We start from the raw sequence: 10,301 nt of genomic DNA, 5'->3' as shown, positions 1-10,301 counted from the left end.
CTCGCGCCGACCAGTGATGTGAATTGAAAGTCACAGGTTGACTTCAACGGTAGCCAGCAGCCAGCTGACTCTATAAAAGAAAAGCAGAAAAGCGGCTGGCCAGTGCTTCTGTGACGCTCGCGCCGACCAGTGATGTGAATTGAAAGTCACAAGTTGACTCCAACGGTAGCCAGCAGCCAGCAGCCAGCTGTCTCTTTAAAAGAAAAGCAGACAAAGCGGCTTTCCAGTGCTTCTGTGACGCTCACGCACACCAGTGTTGTGAATTGAAAGTCACAGGTTGACGTCAAGGGTAGCTAGTAGCCAGCTGGCTCTATAAAAGAAAAGCAGGCAACGCAGGTCGAACATCATACAGAATTCAATTTGCACCTTCTCTATACTTTACTTTTTCGCTGCGGCATTCTCAAATTCCACTACAATGTTGTTTTCAGCTTCAATGTCAATGCCACTGACACAACGACTGACTGATGATTGCGTGCACATGCGCTCTTTTAATTACATAGTACAGCGTAATTTGCCAAGAAATACTCAAAGTTCTCCAATAAATATACAAGCTTGCATGTGTTATTTTATAGAACTTTAAATTAATTTGAAGCTCTTCAAGACTTTTTTAATTCAAAAGCTAACGTTACATTTAACAACAGCTCTTTTCCAGCGTCTATATACACCCATATGAATGCAGTCCGATAAGTACTTAACCTACAAAAGAACAGAGAAAATAATAAAAAAAAATATCAATTTATTTCTGAACATCCTTTTACTTCGAAAAGCTTGACCGAGCGTACTTCACGGACAGCCCTCGTATTCATATGTTTATTTACGTAGTATGGAAAATTTTAATTAATACAAGACAATTTGAAAAATTAAAGTAATTGCTACAATTTAGACTGTATATATCATAATATATAACAAATAAACGCAACCCGAAAACGTCATAAACTTAATTACCGTTCCGTCGTTTACGTTAAGTTAAATTGTTGCGTTTTCTAAGCAAACTGATCAAGTTGATTGCACGAAAACACTACATATATCGAAGGTTTCAGATTACATTCTTAATATATATATGTATGTATATATAATACTGAAATATGTTAAAAACTCATATTTAGGTAATATTATTATAAAATCAATCAGAGGTACAGAAATCCGGGTAGTAGGTGTCATATAGTTCGGATGTATTTCATCCATGGACTGAAAAACAATAACAGAATGTTTTTCTGACAAAAAAAAAATTTGCTTTGACCAAAAGACTGTTAATTCGGCACCCTCCCTAAAATTAATTCACTAATTTTCATGTCATATCAATGAACTTAACTCGCTTTAAACAATATTTCGCGGATAGTTACTAATAAGACTTTAGGCTCTAAGCTAAAAACTTTAAGCCATCTTAATATCCTATACTTATATATATTTAATATACATTTATATATTTAATATATTTAAAAGAGCTAGCAAAATCCGATCCGCCCTATTAGTTTTATACACCCTGTGTTTAAGAATTCGCATTTATAATGATAATGAAACACTGGATTCGCAATTTGTGCAAATAGTTGGCACCATTTTTAGTTTGACAGAAATGGTCGCCAGTATTTTCAGTTTTCCACCGAATAGACATTAAAAATAGAAGAATTGTGCGAAAACTGTATTTAATATACTACTTGTTGTAGAAAGTCTCTAAATAAAGGTGTAATACTGTAAGGAACAAATATTAATTAAAACTTAAGCTAAACTATTAATTTAGTGTGGTTGTGAGTGTCATTGTCGAAATGGAAGCTCTTATTCCGGTTATAAATAAATTGCAAGATGTTTTCAACACAGTAGGATCGGATTCTATACAATTGCCTCAAATTGTAGTACTTGGAAGTCAGGTAAGTGATTAGCTCGATCGAAAGTAGAGTTAAATGTTATCAGCATACATATTATGAACTGATAAAACTGCAGTTGAGTGGCTTGTGGTATAAGCCTAGAGTAGCATGTGCCAATTGGCAATTTTTTGCAGATTGCAATTCAGGGTTATGAAGATGAAATATTTTTATGTGGAACAGTTTAAAAAATACTTTCCTTTCTGTTTAATTATATAATAGCACAGAAGTAGCCAGCTTTGAAAAATTGTCAATATTTAAGCATTAATATTATAAATCGATATGTTTATAAATTGTTTATGTAACCTCCAAGTCGAAAGTGATTTGTGTAAAATAATCAATACCGAATGTGATGCGACTAAACATTTGTTGCAATGACGGCAGTATACAGCTTCATTGACATATTCTACACACACCTAAACGTTAATATGTACATACATAAATAATATTATATTTATTTATACATAAGAACATGGAACACGAGACCTGTTAAGACCATTAATCAGCTCCAATTAAATTTTAGACTTATAAACTATTACATTATCGAGTAAGTTTGTGTGTAATATGTCCACTCGGAAGGTGTTGCTTTCAAATCACGGCTAGATTAATTATTAATACATTTTTAGCAATATGTTGTTTAGTGTTGCCTAAAGCATAGAATAAATTCTTATCAGGTTAAGATATTTTATAAATATCTAGCCCTTCAGCATTTAATTAAATCTGATCAAACTTCCAAATTGTGGGCGAATATAGAATAAATGTTGATAACTTCTGATAAGCATTGACATATACGTAGATCTTATTATACTTAAAAACAATATTCAAACTGCACTCATTATAATGTATTAATAATTACAATGATTCGAAATATTATTAAAATTTAATTTTCTTTTTTCAAATAACTTAGAGTTCCGGCAAAAGTTCAGTTATAGAGAGTTTGGTGGGACGCTCTTTTCTACCTCGTGGTACAGGTATAGTGACGCGTCGCCCACTTATTTTACAGCTGATTCACTGTCCTCTCGATGATAGGGAACACCGTTCGGCTGAAAATGGTAAACTAGTATTTTATTTATTAATCGAACTACTGTGAAATACAACATATACATATTTACAGGAACAATTAATGCAGAAGAGTGGGGTAAATTCTTGCACACCAAGAAAATTTTTACAGATTTCAATCAAATTCGCAACGAAATTGAAGAAGAGACTGATCGTGCTGCTGGCTCCAACAAAGGCATTTGTCCTGAACCAATCAATCTTAAAATATTCTCAACACGCGTCGTAAATTTAACACTCGTTGATTTACCTGGTATAACTAAAGTGCCTGTTGGTGATCAACCAGAAGACATAGAAGCACAAATTAAAGACTTGGTTTTAAAGTTTATTGATAATCCGAATTCTATCATTTTGGCGGTGACCGCCGCAAACACCGATATGGCGACAAGTGAAGCGTTAAAATTGGCTAAAGAATGTGATCCCGATGGTCGGCGCACCTTAGCCGTGGTTACAAAACTCGATCTCATGGACGCTGGCACCGACGCTATTGACATATTATGTGGCCGAGTAATACCAGTAAAACTAGGAATTATTGGTGTGGTAAATCGTTCGCAACAGGATATTATTGATAAAAAACAAATTGACGATCAACTTAAAGACGAAGCGGCGTTTTTGCAAAGGAAATATCCTACATTAGCTACTCGTAATGGCACACCTTACTTAGCAAAAACTTTAAATCGTTTGCTTATGCATCACATACGCGACTGCTTACCAGATCTGAAAGTAAATATTTAACACAAACTTACTTTGTCAAAATTTGTTATACATTTTCCTCTTTATTATTATGTTTCACATTTTATCAATTTCAGACTCGTGTCAACGTAATGTCATCACAATTTCAATCTCTATTACACTCTTATGGCGAAGACGTTTCGGACAAAAGTCAGACACTACTACAAATCATAACCAAATTTGCTAGTGCCTACAATTCCACCATTGAAGGTACCGCGCGCAATATTGAAACAACCGAACTTTGTGGTGGTGCGCGCATTTGTTATATTTTTCATGAGACATTTGGTCGCACACTTGATTCCATACATCCATTATCCGGATTAAGTAAAATGGACATATTGACAGCTATACGCAATGCGACTGGTCCGCGGCCGGCACTTTTCGTACCCGAGGTTTCGTTTGAATTGCTGGTGAAACGGCAAATACGACGCTTGGAGGAGCCTTCATTGCGTTGCGTAGAGTTAATACACGAGGAAATGCAACGCATTGTACAGCATTGTGGCAATGAAGTACAACAGGAAATGCTGCGGTAAGCACATTTATTTTATTAAATTTTAGTAATAAAAGTAGCGTTATAAATGACAATTTTAATTATATATTCAGATTCCCGAAATTACACGAGAAAATTGTTGATGTGGTTACGCAACTTCTTCGACGACGTCTGCCCGCCACCAATGTAATGGTTGAAAATCTGGTAGCTATCGAATTGGCTTATATTAATACCAAGCACCCCGACTTTCATAAGGATGCTGCATTAGTTCCCAGTCTACTAAAGGCAGATAATATCATTGAGCCATTCAGTCATTTGAGTGCGCAAGTTCAACGACGCACCAATACAACACCACGCAATTCCAATTCGTCACCACAAGTGTCAGCACCGCATCAACAACAGCAGCAGCAACAGCAACAACAAAATGATACTCAAGAACAAGTATGTTATTTATATGAAATTGTTCTTTACAATTTTTACACAATATTTTCAAAATTTACAGAATCATATTGGTGAAAATGCCGTGGGTAATAGTTGGTTATCTACAATTTTACCTCCGGCACCGTCTACTTCACCGGCGGTTAGAGCGCCAGAAAGCTTCGATAATTCTGCAAGTAATACTCCTTTACATAATCATATTTCGAGTCCTTTAAAACCAGTTAACTTATTGCCCGATATGCCAGTTCAACATGGTTCAAGACGCTTAACTGATAAGGAACAAAAAGATTGTGATGTTATTGGTGAGTTCTGTAATTAGATATTAATTTATGATATTAATATTTTAAACTTCTTCTTTAAAAACTATTCATATGAATTATGGTTCTTTTGATATATTTCAGAACGCTTAATTAAGTCATATTTCTACATTGTGCGCAAATCCATTCAGGATTCAGTACCAAAAGCTATAATGCATTTCTTAGTTAATTACGTTAAGGATAACTTACAAAGCGAACTAGTCACACATTTGTATAAGTCGGAGAGGGCAGAAACTTTACTCAACGAATCTGACCATATTGCGGTGCGACGAAAAGAGGCGGCTGATATGTTGAAGGTATGTTCGTTACATGTATTGTTATATTTATACAATTGTACTAAAATTTGATCTATCTTTATCAGGCGCTTACCAGGGCAAACCACATAATAAGCGAAATTCGCGAAACGCATATGTGGTAAAGAGACATTTTGGTGATATGGCTAATGCGACTTTGAAAATGTATTTCAAATACAACATGTCGTCATTAGAGCTTCGTCACCAGTTGGTGATTTGTATTTTTCATTAAAGCTGCATTCATAAATAATATATATATATACATATGTTCATTGTCAAGTTTATTTTTTATTATTCACTTCAAATTTACTTTACCAATTCTACAATTTCTCATTTACGCAAAACAACAGACAAAATCAAAAAGAGAACGCATGCATAATTTTTTAGTTCACAAAAGAATTAGTGTTGCATAAAATATTAAATAGCATCAGTGCTGTCAATTGCATATACATATAGTATATGTTTCGGTGATTTTTTAAAAAGGCTACTATATGCACTGATAGGAAATGTAATAACATAAAATTTTTAAATATTAAATTCAGCGAGCTATTGCATTTCATTCTACTTCAAACCAAAAAAATATATATAAATAAACAACATAATTTCTTTTGATTCAAATTAGATAATTTATAAAACCTTGTAAGTGCTTAGTTAAAGTAATTTGTTATGAATGAAAATATGTGTCGGTATTTGTTAGTACTATCTGTTTTCATTATGTGTTTGGGTCCTAAACAGATATTTAGAACAACTAAGTAATCTCGCCCATAAACACACACGTCTCGATAAGCTCAGTTAATTGAAAAAAAATAATGCTTATAATATGCACTATTATATAACTGATAATACTTGACATAAAACAAAACGCTACCCTGTTAAAAATAAAATAAAAACCATAACAAATATACAGTTGTTTTGAAATAACTTAATTGTATTATCCTCTATTATACGTTGAGCAATAATAACTATTACACATATATATATTAATGGCTTAAATGAGAGTAGTAAGCTGCAACACATTTTCATTGTTCGATCCAAAAATGCATAAAGTGTTATCTGTTGAATTCATTCACTGCTTAAGTATAGTATAGTATCGTTCAACAATTTCATTTTTTATTGTATAATGTCTCCGATTACATACAGAGTTACATTGCCCCTAACTTGATTCTCGTATAAATTGAATCGGTTAATGAATACACATATGTTTATGCAGTTAGAAAACGAACGGTTTAATACTTCAATTTTAAAAATAAATACCTATAATTTTTCTTTTAATTTATACGCACTGTTACATGTGTTAAAAAAGCATGATACAACATATTTACTACGACAGACTCACGACACACCCGTTCCCATATGAGAGTCCATGCAAGACGGCCAGCAGAATAACAATTGCAACAAAAAACGCCAATGTATTGCAACATTTTTTAATAACCAACATATGTATGTTAAGGTAGTAGAGTTTAACTAATTATTCATTTTAGTATAGCTATGGAAGTAATGTAATAGCCAAAACTATTTACTTTTGCTCTTTTCATTCACTTAAGTTTAGGTTGATTAACGGTAATAAAATTTATGCTCGATTTGTATCAGAAAGAACTCGCACAATGCAGCCCACACCACCTTTGGCAAATGCTTTCTCATGCCATTGCAATAGATGCCCGCTAGAGCCCTCTGAGGGAATTTCAAAGCCACGATAAATATATTTCATTAAAACATCTAATAAATCGTTTTGTTCAAGCGCTTCAACAGCTTGATCCATTTGTGATGATTTGATGGAGAGCAATACTCGTAGAGTTGTATTCAAGGCGTTGTCCTGCATATGATATAGGTGTTTTTATTACGTATGTTATATGTATGCTACTATAGAAAGTTGTATACATACCTTCACATGTTGATTTTTGCAACGTAAAGGCGCATTTTGCAACACATTAACTAAAGCCTCCACAGATTTACCCTGTGTAAGAAGTGTCGTTATTTCATTTTCATCTGGGCCAACAGTTGCTGAAATTGCATCTGCTTCGTCTTCCTTAAAATTATCCTCATTATATTGATCTACATCAATTTTTCGGAAAGCTGAACTAGAGGTATTCTTAGCCATTATTTTGTTTCAATCAGAAACAGGTAAATTTTAATTTGATATAATAAAGAATTTATGAAAATTTAGAAATAATCTAAGAATTGCACAAAAATGATTCACTCATAGAACAACGAAAACGCTTATCAAAAATGTCAAATATGACAGCTATCGCTAAATGGAAAAGCCGCATTGGGTGTATTCAGTCCAATATATTGTTCGAGTAAATAGAATACTATTTGTAATTTTGTGCAGCAGTAAACAATTCAATAAATGTAAACATGGCAATATAATGCAATTAATAAAAAATAATCCAATTAATACGTATTACATATAATTTAAATAATGTTGGTCGTGTCACAAAATTGTAAAATTTATAGTTATCGACACTTCGAATTTGTCGTAATCTCTTTGATGGATGAAATCAGCTGATTTTGACATTTGATTATAGCTTCGCATTGAGGTATAGTTTTCCAATTGTCTATATTATTATTATTTTTTTTTTGCATATTTCGATTTTAGTCAAATATATTTAGGCAACGATGGCCAAATATTTGGGACTAGACCGTCTTGGTAAAATTTTCCAAATAATCCGCCAATCTGGTGGTATAAAAAATGCCTATATGAAAATGTACAGGTCAGTGAATTCGATTAATATGAGTCTTGCTTATATAAGATTTCTATGATTTTTTCAATAAGTTGTATTAAATACATCTTTTTATAAATTTACAGGTTTGATGATCTAAAAGTCGGTACACTCGTAGGGACAGACAAATATGGCAACAGGTATTATGAAAATCCTTATTACTTTTATGGCCGCAATCGTTGGGTGGAATATGCCGATCACTTAAATTTGGAATATGACGGTTCACAAATACCCGCTGATTGGTATGGATGGATGCATTACAAGGTATTATACTTTTGTTTTTGTAAACAATTTAAGAAAAATGAATGATATTGTTTATATTTTCAGACCGACTTACCGCCAATACGCGATGGTAGCCGTCCCAAATATAAGTGGATGGCTGATCACAGTGAAAATTTGTCTGGCACTAAAGGTAAATAATTTTAATTACACTCCTTAGTTAACATTTTTTATAGAAATTGTTTGCTTTTACAAATGAGCTTACTGAGAAGTAAAACATTATCGTTCACACATAGTATGTGCTTAGGTATATTTCGCCCTAGCCAATATGTATAGGCAAAAGTGTGTTTCAAATTTTTATTTTATTTGGCGTAATATATATATATAGGACTATAAAATGTTACAAATAATTGTATTAGTCATCAAACCCGGTCTGAATTATAATTTAAATTAGATATAATAAGAGAATGCTTACATACGTGAAACCAAAAACAAAAAAAATTCCTAATTTTAAAAATATTTTATCTGAGTTCTTGGTTAGTTTAATTGTAATTCTAATTTATATGTAGATTGTATGTATTTATGAAACAATGTAAAAATCACTTTCGTTATATTATTTGTTGCAGAACAATATATGCCGTATTCGACCACACCACCAAAAGTACAGGCATGGGATCCGAAAAAATCTAAATGAGTTGTTTTTGTAATTTCAAAAATGTTTAGTGAATATAAAAAAATAAAAATTATTGTCAATTTATAAAAATTGTCAACAATACAAAAATCGTTATTCGAAGTGAGTTTTCATAGTTTTTATATTCAAACACAATTGCTAATTATTGTTAAAACTAATTGTTTACTATATAGTTACGATAAGTATTTGACATTTACGTTTACCCAAAAAATAAGAGAACCAAAGTATTAATGTTAAAAAGTGTTTGTGCGCAGATACGCATACACAGAAATAGATAACCAAATATAATATATGTATGTACGTATGAATAGAACAGGTATAAATTTAAAGTGTGCGCCAGAATGCTTTGTGTTATCACACAACATCTAGGATTTTTTACCAGGTATTCGTTTATTTGTATATCTTTTGTGTATATTAAAACATCTTCTAGCAATGCTTTTTAATATATCCTCAGAATTACTATTTGAGGATGTTAGCACACAAGATTCAATATCAGCAATTTTATAAGGTTCTAGAAATGTTTTTTTAAAGTCCGTTTGTAGCAATTGAACTCGAGAAAATATTAATGCACACAGTTTTCGTGCAGCGAATTGGTCATGTCTCCAGCTAATCTTATCAAAATCAGCTTTACTAATATAAATACTATTTTGACCAAGAACTATAATTGGATTTTCGCCAGGGATGTGAATGGGTGAGTACAAATATTCTCCCATTGATATATTGAAATTTATCTGTATTTCGGATGGTGAAACTAACTCCACATGCACATAGGGATCCTCGTTAAGTTTATTCGCGGTATTCAAAAAAACGCTATAAACATTCGTCCAATAATCTTTATATATTTTTTTCGCTTTATTAATCTCTTCGCCGCTTATGTCATAGTAGCAATCACAACTAGCATACCAAAGAAGCCTTAAATCGTCATTAACATGACCACACGTTTCGGTAATTAGTACATCTAAAAGTTGTCTTCTAACAAAAGTTGGAGTTGAAACCTTCTCTTCTCTTCTAGTAGTATTACTATTAAGTCCCAACGTGTTTGCAAAATCTTTTGAAGCATTTACTATAAATTCACGAACTATGTCTATACATGAAGCTATAATTAAATTGTTTGATGTATAAACTTTGATGTTATGCTAAAGGATTTGCAAATCTCTACCTGTTCCATCGGTCATTTTGTTCGAATAGCTTCTGCGAATCTTTTGTCACTAAATATTATATGTTAATTCTGCAGTTTTGTCCCGTATTTCTGGATTTTATGGAATTCACTGTTTTTATCGCAAATTTCTAACTGTCTTAAAATTATTTGTCTATACCTTCTTCAGTTAACAGTGCTTAAAGATAAAGCAAATGATATAAATAGGTATAAAGGAAGGATGATATACATAAAACAATGTAAGCCAAGCAGACTCTATTACTTTTTACTTACATTTTTAAAACTTCAAATTAATTTATGTTTTGGACTGTATTACAAAATATTTAAAAT

At 32.3% G+C, this 10,301-nt stretch overlaps 4 protein-coding genes across 4 annotated transcripts; 2 read left to right on the top strand and 2 right to left on the bottom strand.

Moving 5' to 3' along the window:
• The first annotated feature begins 6 nt into the window (after positions 1-6).
• Positions 7-5,782, top strand: LOC108978606 (dynamin-1-like protein). Its single transcript, XM_018948978.1, has 8 exons — positions 7-1,865; positions 2,767-2,911; positions 2,974-3,638; positions 3,725-4,176; positions 4,251-4,578; positions 4,640-4,877; positions 4,977-5,188; positions 5,254-5,782. Exons 1-8 carry the CDS (start codon positions 1,764-1,766, stop codon positions 5,308-5,310), a joined length of 2,199 nt encoding a protein of 732 aa, XP_018804523.1. The 5' UTR covers positions 7-1,763; the 3' UTR covers positions 5,311-5,782.
• Positions 5,783-6,386: 604 nt separating this feature from the next.
• Positions 6,387-7,425, bottom strand: LOC108978608 (actin-related protein 2/3 complex subunit 5-like protein). The gene is made up of 2 exons (XM_018948980.1): positions 7,068-7,425; positions 6,387-6,998 (listed from the first exon to the last, which is right to left on the bottom strand). The coding sequence occupies exons 1-2, from the start codon at positions 7,281-7,283 to the stop codon at positions 6,756-6,758; spliced, it is 459 nt and encodes a 152-aa protein (XP_018804525.1). The 5' UTR covers positions 7,284-7,425; the 3' UTR covers positions 6,387-6,755.
• Positions 7,426-7,630: 205 nt separating this feature from the next.
• LOC108978609 (probable NADH dehydrogenase [ubiquinone] 1 alpha subcomplex subunit 12) lies at positions 7,631-8,881 on the top strand. The gene is made up of 5 exons (XM_018948981.1): positions 7,631-7,722; positions 7,782-7,896; positions 7,992-8,169; positions 8,233-8,317; positions 8,751-8,881. Exons 2-5 carry the CDS (start codon positions 7,802-7,804, stop codon positions 8,816-8,818), a joined length of 426 nt encoding a protein of 141 aa, XP_018804526.1. The 5' UTR covers positions 7,631-7,722; positions 7,782-7,801; the 3' UTR covers positions 8,819-8,881.
• A 14-nt stretch (positions 8,882-8,895) lies between these two features.
• On the bottom strand, positions 8,896-10,129 carry LOC108978607. The gene is made up of 2 exons (XM_018948979.1): positions 9,975-10,129; positions 8,896-9,911 (listed from the first exon to the last, which is right to left on the bottom strand). The coding sequence occupies exons 1-2, from the start codon at positions 9,988-9,990 to the stop codon at positions 9,181-9,183; spliced, it is 747 nt and encodes a 248-aa protein (XP_018804524.1). The 5' UTR covers positions 9,991-10,129; the 3' UTR covers positions 8,896-9,180.
• Positions 10,130-10,301: the final 172 nt, after the last annotated feature.

This window comes from Bactrocera latifrons, unplaced genomic scaffold (genome assembly GCF_001853355.1).
Source record: "Bactrocera latifrons isolate USDA-ARS-PBARC rearing strain unplaced genomic scaffold, ASM185335v1 scaffold_124, whole genome shotgun sequence".
In the NCBI taxonomy this organism is placed as follows: Eukaryota; Metazoa; Arthropoda; class Insecta; order Diptera; family Tephritidae; genus Bactrocera; species Bactrocera latifrons.
Note: the sequence above shows the minus strand (reverse complement) of the source record. Positions and strands in the feature narration are given on the sequence as shown.